The sequence below is a fragment of the Hyposmocoma kahamanoa genome, unplaced genomic scaffold (assembly GCF_003589595.1).
Source record: "Hyposmocoma kahamanoa isolate Upper Pololo Valley unplaced genomic scaffold, ASM358959v1 81, whole genome shotgun sequence".
In the NCBI taxonomy this organism is placed as follows: domain Eukaryota; kingdom Metazoa; phylum Arthropoda; class Insecta; order Lepidoptera; family Cosmopterigidae; genus Hyposmocoma; species Hyposmocoma kahamanoa.
In genome coordinates, this window is record NW_020654080.1 from 10,914,355 (window position 1) to 10,933,035 (window position 18,681).

Below are 18,681 nucleotides of genomic sequence, written 5' to 3' on the forward strand. Positions count from 1 at the left end.
AGAGCTATGTCAGTATTTTTTAGTTTTGTGACGGATTACTGCGTTTCGAAACTAAAGTGCTACATAATAGTATATAATAAGTGCCTTTCCATAAATGATTTTTAGTTTGTGAACTAGCTTTACCGTTACATTGTGTCCACGTTTCGGCTCGACACGTAATTGCTGTAAGGAAGCGAAGGAGGCACTAAAAGATATAGTTTTTAGGCTCTGTCGTGTTTTAACGAAAAGATTTGGCGCAGCTTTCCAAACACTGCCCAGCATGAAGAGATCCCCTTATCCGCAGATTTCTTTTCTTTAACTGACTTGAATTTTCACCACTCTGCTGACATAGTAACGTAATAGGAAGGTTTCGCTAATGTAATGACATTTAACAGAATGGCGGCCATAGGACAGACAATGACATCAAATATAGGTTGTAGGTGGTGGTCAAATGAATCTGACCAAAATAGAAAGGAGAGAAAACGATTAGGAAAATCTTAGCGAAGCTCCAAAATTTCAGAGGACATATATTGATGCACTAGTCTATTACCTATGCCAGTGTGTCTATTTAGTAATATATACCTAAATAATGCAAACTACGTGGCCAAATCAATTGGAACTTTTTCTGTCTAACACTCACTACACTTGGTTTTATACTCCTGTATTGTTAAGTTTATAGTAATTATATCGAGTTCTTAGGTTTTCGCGATTGTTACACATAGGAAATGAAACTATTTTTCCGGATTTAAATCTCGTATATTTGTTTTTTCAAACAAACCGACGTTTCGGGCCCTTTACAGGTCCCATGGTCACGGTTGACTGAGGTGGTACAGTCTTCAGCCAGTTATATAACTGGTAAACTGGGCCCTGTAAAGGGCCCGAAACTTCGGTTTGTGAAAAAACAAATACACGTGATTTAACTCCAGAAACATAGTTTCATTTCCCTTTTATAGTGATTGTTCATTTCATAGTATTAAAAGAATGTGTTGCAGTCTTTACTGTCGATGATTGTATCTATGATATTTGGCATTTAAATTATAGACAAAAGATTGATAGGATCGGCTCGGAGTTGTCAATTACTTCAAATTCCTTTGTATAAGTCGTCACCGACCAAAAGTGATTGAATGGTCCAGGAAGGTGTTCGAGAAGATTAGGCGCGGCAACGACGCAATATGCGCACCACAAACCGGCCTCGATTGCGCAGATCAGCGCCACCAAGGCTGGCACCGCCTTCCGCGACCGCTTCTTCGAGGCCCGCGCTATGGCGGCGGCGGCGGCGGCTGCGGTCGCGGCGTCGCTCTCTCGATTTAATTATTTAACTTTGAAGGCCGATCGCCCGAGGCGGGCAGCGGGCGGCGCGCTGCGACTGGTCGAACGGGTGTGGTCCGGAAGAACATGCAGACAGCGCGCCGCCGTCCGTCCTCTCGCCGCAGCGTACCAGACTTCGTGGCACCGCAGCGACACATCGTACACCCAACACGCAACGCTAAAATTTCGAAATAGACGACTTTCTCGGGTCCAGTTAGCAATCACTTCCCGACCCCACTGCGCACAGAACCACTTTGCAGCGACGCGAGCATAAAGCCGCGCTTGCCGTTTCTACAAACGTCGACTCGCGTTTGAGGTACACAACCTCCCGAGTTAAGTTTTCTATTTGGTGTCATCATATACCTAAATGCATTCATAACAAACCATGTAAGTTTATAAAGAATGGGGCACCTAGATATTCGATGCGTAAGCTTTGTTTGCTACGTCGTTATGAGTCATTGCTTATACACTAGCTAGACGCATTGTCTGCAATAATGTTCACCATATTCGGTGTTTGATCTGATTATGTCATATATCGGAACAAAAAACTCAGTAAACTTTACGCTTCAAGAGACGACATGAGATGTAACAAATTTCCAAGTCATTGATTTGATTAATCAAGTGTTTTTGGAATTTTTCAGCCTGTATCTGAAATGTTTCCTGTGAGGCAGATAACGAATGATAAAGGGTCCGATTGAAATGTCCCTGGTTTTATATGAGAAACGGACCCATCTATTTGAATGTTTTTATAACAACATAATGCAACAAACGTTTATTTACTTTAAGTTGGTTTGAGTTTTAAATTTTTATTGAATTGTTATTCAATTACGTTTTGTGAAATTATTCCACTAGTTTGTTATAATTATTAATACAAAGATCGAACAATCTTGGTTTGGGTTGTTAGAGACAATAAATTAAATAACCTTCTAACTTTAAAATGGGCATTCAGAATCTTTGCAAGCCGGAGCCTTAAATAAATACATTATTCGGATAGGTAGGTAGGTAGGCTGCTATCATTTTACAGAACAACATTTTACTACAGATGTCGTTTAAGAGCACAATTATAATAATAGTTAATTTGAGGAGTACGCTCGCTGTCAGGATAATGACAAACAATGCAGTTAAAATGTCTGTCTTGATAAGCCAACAAGCAGTTTTTCCCCGCGATTGTGTAGGGACGGGACGTGAGTTGAGGAGGGTAATGCTTGCCAGAGCTGCATTCCTTGCTACTTACATTCCACTGCGATCTTACGGTTATATTACAACTCCATAAACACGTATTCCACATATCAAGGATTCTGGTCATAGCAAGAATTGGATATTACATCTTACGAAACCACATAATAATATGTTAAGTATTCTTATTACTGAGCAACGAATATTAAATAGCTACATGCTTTACTCAACTACCAAAATGTAGAAAGCTGTTTTTCCTTCGATACCTTTACGAAAAAACTGCATTGGTCCGCAGTTATTTTAGCAATGCTTCAATGATTGTATTTATAAACTAGGGGCGCTATCGAAATAGATAAAAAGCTATATCGTACAGTTTTTAGAAAGCTGCCATTTGTATACTTAGTACTTAGAAAAGATGTTCCAGACGAGGGTTACGAAAGTTGTTAAAGTAATAATGGAAAATATTGATGCAAGATGTTGAAAAAGGAGCTTAAGCATGTTTTTTTGTACAAAGTGCACCCGATATCGCAAGGGTGGCGCGAGCGCGCGGGTCGTCGCTCGCGCATTCCCCCTCAAGCCCTCGTCCGAGCAGGATTCCGACTCTCGCATTCTTGCAACCGTTTGTATCACGCAAAGTTCGAAGCAGCTGTGTTTGTTGGCCGTCTCGGCGAGAATTTATCATAAAATAATGATAAGGAAATATGAAGATTGATGAAATATGTTAGTTTTCATAAAATTTTTAAGGACCATGTAAATACCCATGTATACTTTCAATTTACATAAAGTAATAAATACTTCTATTTTAAATTAATGCCTTTGAAGTCATTAATTTAATTTAATCATCAGTTTTAACTCAAGGAACAGTTTGTACATTTAAATCGTGTGTGAACGACTTTACAATTTTCAAAAATTAATGAATCAGACTTTAAACAAAACAATTATCCATTTTTTATTTTATTTTGTTCATCCCCGACATTCTAAGTCGCAAGAGAAATATCCAAAGTGCGGGTATTTGTATTTTATAGCTAGCGCAGACGACGGCGGCGGCACAGAGTACCGGCCAAGCGGCGCCACGGTGGTTCCGAGAACACTGAGGAATGCGACTATTTACAACTTTTACCTATTTGGTAACGTTTACAACGCGCACGTACTTGTATACCACCATGAGTAAGCAGATCGACTTCATTCTATGCACGTTTAAATTACTTCTTTATGGTAACAGACGCGGAAAATTTTAGAGTAAATTTAATATACGAATGGAATGTAGAGTCGCTACCTCGGCCTATTAATAACCAACCGTAATGATTAATAAAAAGTAAACGCCTAAAAGTAAATGACGACTACTTTTCTGAAAATATTTCTTCTCAAATATCTGTGTTTAAGGAATATTTGAGAATCACGTTTATTTTTTACCCGTATTATAGGATGTTGGTATAACTGGTATTATTATATACTATACGAGTAGGAAACTTTGAAAAAGCTGATATGACTATTGCAGCATTATTCGAAGCATAAAGGGACACAGCTGTACAACCATGTAAATAAGTACTGAAGATATCTAACCAAATTTAAAGTAAATAGTGAACACAGTGCAATAGAAAGGACTTAGACCCAGTTGAGAGATAAGACGTTAAACGTCGATTGTAAGCGAAGTACGTGTCGTGAGCATTGGAGTTCGGTCCAGCAGTAGTCGGTAAATGAATTAGCCTGAACAGGAATGGGGTCGGCCAGTCTGGCTGCGTTGGCATCCGGCCTAACGACGACGGGCGACTCGGCCGCGCCGGCGCATTCACGTGGACAGTATTTTATTCTCAAGTTTGAACAATGACATGCCCTGTTCATCAAAGAATTCAAGTGAGTAAATAGAGGTCAACAGACTTACCAGAATGCTCTCCACACGGAGAACCCAGCCGCTTGTAGTGGCAGACTGACAGCCAGTCCTTCTGGGAAGTTCTGAATGCCAATGCCTAACGCCAGATTCCTATGAACAAAAAATTACGTTCTCAAAAATTAATTTTTAACAATGTTAACAGTTTCTGTAAGACACACATGTACATGCAGCTGTATAACTACGCTTCGGATTTTGTCTCACAAATAATGTCTCAAAAAACTGCTTATTCTATTTACGATTATTACGTCATTTAAGATTTATTCACCCTTCGGGTACACAATCTCAAATATAAATTATGATATAGGTAGGTACATAGGCATATGCGTTATGTTACATTTTTTTAATGCGTTTCAAGAGAGTGATGACGTCAATCCCAATTTTGTGTGCTTTTTTGTTTGCCTAGATAAAACAAATAATTATGAACAAGGTGAGTGACAAATGCGTTAATGAAAACCGACATGAGCTGCACACATGTGTAGAGTGGCAAGCAGGGGCGGGCGGCAGGCGGCCGCCCACGCCCTCTCAGCCTCTCGTGTGTTTACAGGTTCAGCTACTCCATACTGTTCTGACAATAATCTACAATGGCGACTCAACGGTGATAGTAGATATTAATCTCTTGTTGTCTTAAAAAATAATTGTGGTTAGTCAACATATTAAAATGAGTGAAAAATTTTGCGACGATCGACAGTTAGCAAGGGCAACAGTCGTAGCGTTAATGCAAAAGCATGTGTAACGGACTGTTGATGTAAGTCCTAGTAATGTGACAAGAATTATAGCAAGAGGGAGATGTTGCTGCTCGGGCGCATTCCACACGCGGCCGGGCCGACCCCCGCCCGCGCGCTGCACCCTCACCCGCGGCTCGCGCTAGGAATGCGGCTAACTGTACAGCCTCTATCACCGTTAAACTCAACTGTTCCCGCAGCTAAAGGTTACATTACATAATAACATACTATTTGCATAATGGACAGTTCCGAGCTATCAGAACAACTGCTCGCGACGTAATTGAGGGTCAGGACATGGCTCAGATGTGGTCCACTTAATAGAAGCCCGTTAACTTTATCCGCCAGTCGTCTTCCTGTTAAGGATGCAATTTCAACTGATACGTACAACAATCATAGAACTGTTTCGAGAACATTACAATAATATCTATTTGTTGGAATTAGGTAACTAGGTATATTTAAAAAAATTGTAATTCATCATTCATTGTTTGTCCATGTTAAACGTATATTTATTAAATAGATATAAAGGAGCGAAAATGTATAGTTAAAAATATTTTTCGAAAAATGGTATAACGAACTGACTGAAAGAAAGGTAGCGTTTTGGGAAGTGAAACATGCGAGCTCGGCAAGCAACATATGAAGTAAGTAAGTACTAATAGCGACGTAAACGGAAGGCTGGGAATTCCTGTTAAAATGGTTAACTTAATAAACATGCACGGTGGCAGCGAAGCCTTTGAGCTCGGTGAAAGCTGCGTGCGCGCCGCTCAGATCAGTTAAGACACACCAGTTACATTCGGCACATTCACAAGTTTGGGAAATGCCGCCACTTGCGTCCACGTTCGATGTAAGTCGAAATCAACCTTTTTCTGATGAAACAAAATTAAAGAGTTGAAAAGATATATCACTATCAGTCATTTCTTACAAAGTACTACTTTTTTTGTAAGAGTTCATGACAGTATTTATTGATTTTTATTTTAACAGTTCCTTTCAATACTAGATTATGAACATAATTATTAGTATGTTAATGTCAAGAGATGTAGTTTTAGTTAAAAATTTTGCTCATCATTTCTCCAATCTTGCAATGAGACGGTTTGTATCATTGGCTCGTAGGATTTAAGCTGCTACCAGACGGACTGCACGAGCGAAGTTGATATATACGACTACATGCAGTCGACACTGACTGCAGGCAGCTATCGCCGCGTGCCTAGCTCAGCAGCTAGAGTATATAAACTTATTTGTTGATGTCGAAATAGAAGCAAAGATGTTACTTGTAGCTTGTCACTGTATTCAGAACGTTTATGATTCCAAATGTTGACTTTACTTTTCATAAAAGAAATAAACATATCAGTATCGAAATCCTCCATTTGTTATTTGTCATCGCACTCCCGACCCCCGACTATACTCTGATGGTGTTGCGATAAAAATGAAAGCAGATGCTCTTATTAATAAAAATTTCAAAAAAATTGCGCAAATGTAAAATAAATCAAGAAAAGTTTCACCAATTGTGTTTTAGTTTTATCATTGTTGATAAAACATTCAAATAATTGTTACATTTTGCCATTACTGAAAAAAAATTATTATTCATTTATTCACCATAGGAACATCAATACCATGTGTATTAAAACAATTACATAAACGTAACTAATCATGAGCACAATTCTGATACACAAGTCAATTACAGGTGTACACAACATTCAATAACACCATACTACTAACTAAAGTGGTATCCTCTTAAGAATGTCAATAGCTGCTTTTAATTCTCGGACTATCGTTCACCTCAACTGCAGCTGACTCTTTCAAAAGCCGTCAAATCTTGACTGCATGCAGACCATCTCGACTTGCATTAACTTCAGACATGTAGTCCATCTGTTAGCAGCCCTTAAATAATCTACGACTCGATAAAGCCAACAAATTTGAAACTCATCGGCACGGTTAGGATGTGAGCAGGAGGAGCCGCAGGCGGTCTATGTGTATAATGATCGTCCAACTCAGCATGAGGGCGGCCTACCGACCAACCTACCGAACGCTTCATTTGAATCATACAACTTATCTTATTGAGCTGTTTCTATGAATACAATGTTACTTTATTTGTCTAACAAACACGACTATTTTACTATATGTTTGCTAAAATCATCACCAAAACGACTGCCTAAGTTGTGATAGATTTTTTGTCTATTGTTATAAGTAGATGAATATTTTAAAAGCAAATAAGTTGAAAGTCATCAATCTACTCACATAATCAATTAATAAGTTTGTAAAACAAATCTTGCAACTTATGGAGGGGCAAGTGGTAGCAAAAACTCATCTTATGGTCCATCGCTTTGACTGTTTACTGTGTCACGGAAACGGCGGAGCGGCTCTCGGGCTATTATGTCAACCGATACCTATACCAATTTTATAAGTGAACAGAGAAACACTGTCTCCGGATACATCCGAATTCCAATTACATCACAGACGAGTCCATTTCACTTTTCGACCTACCCGGAAGTGAATTCCTAAGCACGAGCATACGGTGCGGCCAAATTTGGTGCCGTGCGAGCGGAATGCGACTGTATGCACCACTGGCGTAGAGCTCTCGCCGCAGCTGCCTCTCTGTGGCATGCACGACTCACCGAAGCGGATGTGAATGTTCCAAGACGGCAATCAAAAAGTGACTCAGTTTTCGAGCGTTAGAGTGTAAATTGTTGCGTTCATTTGAGCGACAGTCGCGAAAGTAGTGGCAACTTTCACGGCACGATGGGGGCGCAAGAGGCGGCGGTGCGGGGCCCTGCGCCGTCGGTCCATTGACGACACCGTGACCTACATACCGCAGCTCCATTCATGCCGCGGCCTCGCGGAGCGCTGCGCACGCGCAGGACTCTAGGCCCGCACACTTGCCGATACTGCGACACCGGAATTTCCATCGACCACTTGCACAACCTCGGTGCCGTTGTCGCAATCGGACGTACACGCCGAGCTGGGCCGAGGTCGACCCACCATCACTACACTTGTTCAATTAGAGCCTTCCAATAATATGCGCAATCAACTAAAGATACACACGTATCTCTTATACCGGCTCTATGTATGTATGTCCACATTCTGCGCTATAATGAGGGTCATCCACGTCACTACGTTGCGGTCCTTCGTTAAAACTGTCCACAGTGTACGTGTGTGAGTGACAATATGGATAGAAATAAGCTCGATCAAATGGCTTGGTGTATATAATAGCTGATTTATATGGGAGCGCAACATTTGGGAACTTGTCATTTAGTACAGTTCTAGAAGACAGATATGTCCGGAGGCAATAGCGTATTAAACTTGAACCGCACGTGTTCGCACTTGCGTAGGTTAACCTTATTGCATTGTATATGATATTAAAAACTTCCCTTGGACCTCCTTGTTTGAAGTTACAACTCAAGTAGGTACCTATGTTTGCCAATAACGTGACCACAAAAATTTGTACCTGTATCGTTTTTACAACCTGGATAAACTTTTTACATTTAACGGTCAGCCGAGTTCATGGGAGCAATAAACAGCTCAAAGCGTTGGTTTGTTTATAAAAACTAATATAGGCTATTTTAGTATAGATACAAAAGCTTCATTTCCAAAGTGTTAGTGAATCGCCAAACCCTGCAAACCCGATATAATTTATTGTTTATTAGTCGAAAGTATTGTAATTAAATTATGTTCGCTCTCACTTAGGGGACCAATTTTGCCTAGATTAGGAGCAACAGTTATTAAAATATGAATGACGTTGTGACGAATTTTTTTACTTTAGACATCTGTTTCTTAACTCATGCTAAATTATAGTAAGTACCTATACAAGAATTCAATGTTCTCTTAAAAGTTTTTGTAAATAACACGGTGAAACTCCTTTATCAAACTCAAAACATTCCAGATTAAATATGGCTTTGTTTGATAAACGAATCATTATTTGCTTCTTAATTATAAGGTTACGATAAAAGTACATAACTTATTATTTATAACTAGACGTAAACTTGGGATAGTCAGCAAAGTAATTTAGGCCAACGCCATGGAGATAGTTACATTTCAAAATTACTGAGGAGCTATACCTAGTTGCCACAGTTACCTTCAATCATGATGACTTTTAACGCAGAATAATACAAAATAAACGAAGACAAAAAGCTCCGTGATGACTATTATAAAAAAAGAGAGAGCGTAGACACCAGCAGCTGGCATTTCGTCTCAAGCAAAACGTGAAACATCGAAGCCGGAATTCCAAGGTAGCTCAAGTGGGTTAGTTGTATGAGTGAACAGTCGATGTCTTTATAATAGTTGTGCTGTGGTAGATGAAGTGGCAATGCGAAGTGGTTGCGCTAGTAGCGAGGCGGCGCACCGGCGGGGGCCGGGGGGGAGAGGGGGACGGCGAGCTGCCAGACAGCGGGGCTCCGCTGGGAGGCTACAGGCCGCACCAGCCTCTTGCAGCGCCGCAACACCTCCGCGCATTCGCTGCTCCACTTCGATTAAAATTGCATATAAACGACTCTCAACAATATTAGCTTCTGCTAATAGCTTCAGTGCTACCATGTGGAAAGCGCAATGGTCAAATTTTCTCAATAAATGTAGATCGAACTAAGATATTTTGTACAGCTTTGCTTACTAATATAGTATTGGACTTAGCTTTTGTAACTCGACATTTAGATTGTAATTATTACCTGATTCATGTATGTACATGTGAAATAACACATTCTATAAATAATGTGAAGCTTGACATTTATATTGGATAATAATAATATCAATTTTATATTATTATATTCTTATTGATTTTGCTTTTTAAACAGCAATTTTTGCATATCATCTGTACTTAGTTTATTGCGACTTCTATAGCCACTAGTAATGTCATTAAATTTTCGCTAATAACAGTCTATACAAATAAATAATCAGCTTATCGGTACCGTAATGATTATTATTGTTTAATTAAGGATAATCATTTTTAGACAAGTAACACTAATCAACTGGACGTTGTAACGTTACTGCATAATAATTTTATATTTATATCGAAATTAATTTTCGTTTTAATACTAGTAGACGAAAGGACCTGTCCAGAGTGTAAGCAACAAAATACAGTTACCTTTAAAAATGATCGGGAAAGAATACGACGCTTGAAATGCAACCACAATCAATTAGCCAGCGCCACTGTAAGAACCTAAAAGTCAACATTTATACGAAAACTATCTAAAATTAATTAATAAACATCGTTGAATAATTTTCATTTTATCAAAATTTTCTTCATTTTACAACTTTATAAATAAGTAACATGAAATCTTACTTTTTGCTAATTTTTTATAAAAAGTTTTTGACAGCTGTTTTGGGGTGAGCGTAAGCAGCGCCTCTAGTGGTTAACTTAGACACTTTTCTTTCTCATTCATCAACAGTCTATTCGCCAATAGTAACAACTGTTGAATGAATGAAACTACAAATCAAAAACAGAACTCTAAAAAGACAGCTAGATGCCGCACATCCTGGTCATAAAATATGAGACCATAGTAAAATAAATTATTATAGCCAAATTGTAAGATGAGATGAATGATCGGAATGTGATATCTCTTGAGAGAGAGAAAGAGAGAAAGAGAGAGAGAGAGAGAGAGAGAGAGAGAGAGAGAGAGAGAGAGAGAGAGAGAGAGAGAGAGAGGAGAGAGAGAGAGCAATTAATAATCAACATTCGAAAGCGTAAAAGATTACACGAGAGCCGACGAATTGCGGGCGGGCGACAGGTCGCGGGCTTACCGCCCCGCCACCACCGCACATTTGACATCGGACGAGGTCCATCAAAGAACTATAGCGACCATCAATAGCGTACTGCTTCTAACATCAACGAATTTCATCGCAATGGAGATGAGAAACATCAATAACGATAAACTGTTCGATTGCCAAACAAAATTTACACCGCATTCAGATCACTAACTGTAAAAGAGAACCATTAAAATGACTAATCAAACTATCAACATTCAAGAATCCAGTAAATGTTAATTATATGTTGGAATTTATTGAAATTATTCGAAACAAAATTAATTCTTGTTGTGATATATTCTAGAGGAGAGTTTCTGGTTGTTTGTGGAGATGTAGAAGGCTCCCACGGACCGGTTTCACTAAGTGGTCCATCAACCTCGATGCCCGCGCCCGCTCCTTGCCGACCACCGCATACCGGCAGCCTAGCGCCGGCCCTGCCTACCACACCGCAAGCTGGCCGCTGTCGCCGCCGACATTCCTCATCACTACATTGTAAGATCTATTCTCCAACGTGCATTTACCGCAAAACTAGCACCAAACAGTATGTATGCGAAATCACTTGACCAATTTCCAGAATTGATACTCGCATGTTCACAGGATAGCTCATAGAGACGTACCTAAACGACTGAAACAGTATCTCAAGATAGGAGTATGCATTTGCATCAAGACGTTTGAGAAAGGCACAATGGTAGTACGAAGTCCTCTTCTAGTGAAGTGCATCGAGATCGGAGTCGGCGCCGCGCACGTCACGCGACCGCATTCCATGGCGCCTTCATTCATGTTGCACGAACGAGAGGCCGCTATAAGACCTTTGGTAGGAACGAGAAAGGCGAACGAGAGCCGTTACCCTGTATGGGAATGCAATTCGTAAGCGCACGCGCACGGATTTGATGCCGGACTTGCTGCGTTCCACCCAATGCCCGATGCTGAGCATATAGCGGCGTCCTACTCGCGCCGAAGTCGTTTCAGTGCAGCATATCTACCGATGCGTCTGTTTGCATACTGACGCCGGTGCGATTTGATCGATCGTCGGTTTCCTGTGAGAAACACAGATTGTTTGTCGAGTCAGGTGGCACAGTGCGTTACCGTAAACTCTTTGTGTGTCCGGACCGCACGCACCGCCCTTTCTTTATTAGAATTTGTCTATTTAGCATATTGTTTAATAATGAATAGTAAAGCTTGAAATGCTTGGGTTTTAATATAAAAATCATCGTTTCTTGAAACGTAGAAAAACGTTAATGTACGAAGTTCTTATTGGGAACTGCGTGGAATGCGGTTAGGCACGACACACGACCCGTGGCTACCTTAAAACAGGTTAACATCACTCCATCTGCTTGAGAGTTAACTAACGTTGTTACATCATGTGGCATTTTGAAAAGAAATAGTGACAAATTTACTTTAGCTTCAGTAAACCACGCAAGTGCCTACAAGTAATACAAGAATAGAGCATTGTCGCCCCGATACAGTTACGGCTAGTCACATCCGCCTATAAACATACAGTACAATAGCGAGAAGTCTAAATATAGGGCAAAGTGAATAATGACACTTTCTTCGAAGAAGCTATTTCGTTGTCGCAACAACAGCAGTAGGTAGTTATGTGACATTCCAAAACTTTTGTACTTAGTTCTATTCAAATTGCTTACAATACATTTGGCAAAACCTGAGAATCTGAGAACTACTCTGTCTAGAGAGGAAGAGAACATATCCTGATGTATGGTATCTTTCTATCTTAGGCGATTATGAGAGAGACTGGAAAACGAATGTATGTGTGTGATCAACATTTGTTCAATGTCACAATCTGGATACTAGCCAAAAATGTCACAATAAGGAGAAAAATGTAAACACAGCCGCATTCTAATTCAAAAATAAGGTCGGATCACTGAGGTCGTCTCGTCTCCGCGATTGGGATGAGACGTCTCGCCAAAACATGACTCACATTACTTTATTTTAGTAGAAGTCGCAGACGTTACGTAGGATTTCTTCTCGAATTTGTCTCTTTTTTTATAATATCAAGTGACGGGACGAACAAATTGTGCGCCTGCTGGTAAGCTGCAGGACTGTCCATAACAGTTGCAGTGCCACTCAGAGCTTTCGCCCGTAACCCTGAGACATAAGTTAACAAGTCCCATGTGCCTATAATATCACCAGCACCCTTACCCTTTCAAACCGGAACACAGTAATGCTGACATTACCGCTTGGCGGTAAAAATAGGTAAGGTTTCACAAGGCGCTCTACTGCTACTAAAACTCTATTACATTCCAGAATAAATTTATATATAGAAGATCATTTATGTAAGCAGTTGACAAAAATAGTTCAATGTAAATGATGTCGCCTATCACACATTCAAAAGGTTTCGCTAAATCACTGCTTCATATATATTAGGTCGGACGCAACATACTTTTATTTATTTATTTAACGTACTAGGTACTAGTTTGTTTCTTTGTGGTTAACAACTCGTATCTTACACTGCATGATATTTAAAACCAATTAATTTTAAAATATAGTTTTAAATGAAACAAATCTATCAAATCGATTCAATAAATTAACATTAATGAAAATAAAAAATAAACTTAAGCACCAAACGACGATAGTACAAATTCTTGAAAAATTAAATTGTGCATTGTACCAGGTTTATGTTGGTCACCTCGTGTACTTTTGTATCTCAGCGTGTATTGACTTTAAAAACAGTCCTTATTTGGTGCGACTGCGACCGTTAAAGTTGCCCTTTGTATCACATCATCAATGCAAATGAGCGTGATATCACGGCTGAGCAATACGGCGTACAACAAACAGCTAACGAGTACGTGCAGAGGCGCCGCCGTTGCGGATTTCCTTTGACTGCAAGCAACATTCCTCGCGAGCCTTCGCGGTTACTCATTCGTGCCAAAGGGGCCTTCCATATACAAAGTTACTTTATATGGATGGTATTACTTGTTGAGAAACGCGTGTATTGGTTTTGATAGTTGCTAGAATTTTAAAAAACAGAAACGAGTAGGTACGTAATAAATGCTAATTTTTTTGCGGTTATCGTTTTTTATTCAAAGACATACAAGCTAATAAACAGCAAATTAATATTTAAATCGCTCCAGGCCGCCTAACTACAATTTTTCTGGTAAGAAAACATTTTTACCTAACACAAATGAAATACACAGATTGCCCTACAGACCAGGAAAACAAATAAAATAAGCGTGTCGCCTCGAACTTGTACATCCATTATGTTTCGAAGAAATAGTCACTAAAATCTTCGTGTGTCCGTTCATTCAAACAGTCAAAACAGTGTTTTTAACTTAAATATGAAAAAAATTCAAAGTCACCACAATTAAGAGCTTTCTTTGTGCTTTGTGAACGTCAATGTTACGAAACGCAGTGTTCGGTACGAATAATTTAAAATTCCATTATAGGACTACATTTTATTAATAACTATTATTTAACTCTTTATTTATTTAGGAACTGACCATTATGGAACATGTCAGCTCTATTAGAAAAATAATACATCAAAAAAACATTTATAGAATCCAAACAGATAAATCAAAATACTACTTAACCAAACATGTACATAAAATCTTTGCGGCACTACTTGGCTCAGACAAAACCGATTAACAACACCCAACATTAAATGCAGCAAAACCAACCTGTGCAAATAACCGCACCTTGATAGATTCAGTCCGAACACACTCGCGCGTACATACGCGCCGACAATTTGAGTCCTACTTAGGGCGCGTTCCAATTATTATCGTAACGTTTTATTTATCGTTTGACGACTGTCGCGTCTAGCATGTTCCCATATCACGACTATCTTTCGTGACTGTGTTGTGGATGTTTATTTTATCGTTGAACGACTGTCGTTTCTAGCTGTTCCCACTAGATCATGACGGCAATTTATTTGTTCACGATAGCCGCCTTGTCGTTTGGACGACAGAATCGTTTGAAGTTGCGATTATCTGGATGCTGATAAGCAATAATGTGTCAACCAATATGATCATAGTTAATAAAACTAACCTATAATAAATAAATTAAACTATAATTTCCCAACAACACGTACATCAGCAAAAGTTTTCATTTCTTAGGTAATTTTTAGAATGAACTATCAAAAACAACGAAAATAATATTTAAGTGCCATTTTCGCAAATGTATGATCGTCTTGGTTGACACCTTATTGCTTATCAGCATTCTGTTGTCACATTTTTATCGTGACGTTTTATTTATCGTCAGACGACTGTCGTTCTAGCTCTTCCCATTATCACGACAGTCTGTCGTCGTAACGACAAAAAAGCCGTGAACGACAGTTAATCGTGATGGACTATATGTGAACAACTTCATTCAAATATACAAGCCACGACACTTTAAACTGCACGACTATCTGTCGTCACGACATAATGGGAACGCGCTCTTAATGTTACGTAGTCAAACCAAACAACACGAGGAGGCTCACACTGCATGGTCATGTACCAGATTCCTTTTTCCAGGGATCTTATATCGAAAAACTCCTTCCAACAAAAATGGAAGTTTTTTACTTTTAATAATATCAAGTGACGGAACGAACAAGTCGTGCGCCTGATGGAAAGCTACACTTGTCCATAACAATTGCAATGCCACTCAGAGCTTTAAATCGCAAAGATCTGAGGGGCGCTGCCACTGCGCCCCTCACCCTGAGACATAAGTACCCTTACCCTTCCAAACTGGAACGCAGTAATGCCACATTTCTGCCAAATAGAAAAAATGGGGCAGTACTTCCCTGGACGAACTCTTTCACAAGGAGCTCTACTACTACTAAAGTAACCTTTATAATTTACAACCACTTCAAAAAAGTCAGGTACAAGGTCAACCTCAGATCAAATACAAAAACAAGTAATAAAAAAAAAAAAAATTGAACAAGTAAGGATTCTACATTTTAAATCATACTGCCAAGTTTTTTACACGTGCAGCCTTTGGACCAACTATACGCACAGAGCCATCAGCGCCCTGCGAGTACAATATACCAATGGTTTTCGTATGTTGTTGGGGTTGCCGCGGTTCTGCAGCGCGTCAGGCATGTTTGCACAGGCTCGCAATGATGACTTTTATGCCATTATGCGCAAAAAGTCGGCCTCACTGCTCTGCAGACTGCGAACCAGCTCCAACCCAATACTGAAAACCATTGCCAGGAGAATTGACTCTCACTTTATGCGGCAACTTTTTTCGCCGCGTTTTTAATTGCCTCAAATGTTCATGTTTTTATTTTAATTTTAATTTAATAATGTTTAGATTCAGTGCCTACTAACATAATTTTTAAGAATAAAATTGTTACTAACACATGTGGACTAAATAGTTGTCTGAAATAAATATATATTATTATTATTATTATAAAAACAATAGAAGTCAATATGTGACGGCACCCACTGCAACCTCAAGGATCTCCCATTAGTCTTAACATTATTAATTTATTTTAAAATGTTCTAGTCTAATGGAACACACTGTTTGCCATAAGATACACCGAGCATTCTTATTCATTTACATTTAGCATGTAAGTATGCTGAATGGCACTCTTACTATCAGTCAAGACTGCAACATTTTGACAGGTTAAAATCTCCACATACGACAACGCTTTAATAATAATGAAATTTCAAAAGGAATACGACTTCAGCGATATCACGACGACTGGAAAGCAACAGAAGGTGCATTCATCGTTAAAGTTGTAAGGTCTAGAAGCGAAAATTGAGAATACGTACATACTGTTCAAAATGTTTACTTGTTGAATTCTGTGACGTATTAAGTTCAAGTAATGTAACAGCATAAGCGAGTGTCTTTCTTTCCTTCGTACAGGCGCGTCTCCTAGGAAGTAACAAGTAATAGTGGGGGAAAAATTCACGAGCGAAAGATATATGAGCACATTAAAGAAACTCAGTTCAAGTTATTGGATCACGCAAAAAACATCCAAACGATACAAATCTCTCCATAAGGCCCTGCAGGCACACTAACACCGAATCTCCCTTATAATTATCATGTCGTCCGTGAAAATAAGAACTCAGGATTCGATATATGTGCGTAGCGATTCCATTAATTTCATAAATCACATAACATATGAAATTGTCATATTGATTAAACTCTACTACTCATTCGTAAGTCAGACAACCCTGACAAAAATAAGTAATTTTCTTCTAAGGGTTGCACTTTGTAAAGAAACATTTGAATATATTTATAATTTACAATGTTTATTTCAAATATGACAGATGAAGGCCACCTGCAAGAGCTAGACGGGTGACAACTATGGATTTTTGTCATCCAAGTACGCAGAAGCTGTATAATAATAACCTCTAGTGCAAAGTTTTTATTTCACTATTTTTTTAAAATTTAACATTGCCCCTTAAACGAATTTGTGGCTTTGTGAAGACGACTTCGTATGTTTATTATTATTTTTCATAAAAATTACTATTCTTATTAGCATAAATTACATTTTCATAAATGTAGTGTGAAGTTTCTTTTTCTACCTGTACTTTGTCAACTATAATTTCATAAACCTCATATTTGCACTTTTTACTTCTGAATCAAAATTCTATTGTCTATGGTACTCGCCACTGAACTGAAAAATTTCATTAAAGTTCAGAACACAAAACTATAGTGAGTTTTAAAAAATTTCGCATTTTTGATAATTAAAATATCAATTAGGACTCCACTCAAACATTATACTGCCTCCTGATTGGCACTGGAAATATATGCGGTACTTGGCCACTTCTATATATTTGGTTTTTTATTTTGTTGCGTTTGTTTGGCTTTCGTCTAAATATATGAAGTGGCTGTATGGTGGAACCTTTGCCTACCTTAATAAAGGGGTAAAATTATTTTTTTAAATGACCACGGATTGAGAACATAATATACTTTAAATATTGGTTGTTTCATTATTTTATTCACTCGTAGAAAAAAGTATTGTATGCAATCATTATGTATGTAAACATTATTAATTAGGTCTTAAAATCTCGTACTACGTTCCTCGATTTTAAGAATCCTCATCAACCAACGATTGCATAAAATACTATTAAACTTTGTTAATTTCTTTAAAGTTTTCTCTCAAAGGCATTAGGTACCGTAACTGAGTTTGATATATGTATATATATTCATTGATAGCAACAGCTAGTGATTTTTGTATTATTTATCAATTGTAATTTGCTCACTTAAACTGTCCGTTACATTTATTAATAAGCTTACTCATTTAATCCCGTGACCAATCTTATAAAATGTCTTACTATAATCTGTTTAAATATCGTCGTCTTTGGTCCATCCATATCCTATATTTATATATTTTTTATTCATCCATAGTTTCACAATTTTTAACCGGCTTCAAAAAAAAGGAGGAGGTTCTCAATTCGACAGTATTTTTTGTATGTATGTTACGCGATAACTCCGGCTTTATGAATCGAATTTTATGATTCTTTTTTTGTTGGAAAGAGAGGTACCTCAGGAATGGTCCCATTTCCCAAATGTTCCCAAATTTTAAGAAAATATTGCGCCTCTAAGTGTGGCAAACTTGTGGATTAATCCGGTTTCACGCAATTTCCGGCAACCAATTTTAATAAAACTTGGCAAATAGATGTAATACCATGAACTTCTGAGGTCGGTTTTTTAGTACTATGTACTGATTAATGTTAATTATACATTACAAAGAGAGAATGTGCTCTTAGTAATGATTTAACAGACTTAGATGTACTCCAGAGAAAACCGATTTGTGAAACGGTGAAACTATTACGCAGGGTATAAATAAGCAGCCAGTATAAAAAAGCCATAAATTTGTGCATATCCTATCAAAAACTTTGGCTATCAAACATGCACAATTTTGATAAAGTGCTACAATTTAGTCATTTAATTTTATTGCTCAAAACAAAACTCATTTAGTTAGATTGATAG

At 38.4% G+C, this 18,681-nt stretch overlaps 1 protein-coding gene across 1 annotated transcript in view; it reads right to left on the minus strand.

Annotated features, from left to right (window-relative positions):
• The window catches only part of LOC113234073 (zinc transporter ZIP11), a 56,745-nt gene that overhangs the window by 8,332 nt on the left and 29,732 nt on the right, over positions 1-18,681 (minus strand). Inside the window, exon 5 of the mRNA XM_026469315.1 lies at positions 4,346-4,444. Within this exon, the coding sequence (XP_026325100.1) occupies positions 4,346-4,444 (99 nt within the window). The remainder of the gene's footprint in view (positions 1-4,345; positions 4,445-18,681) is intronic.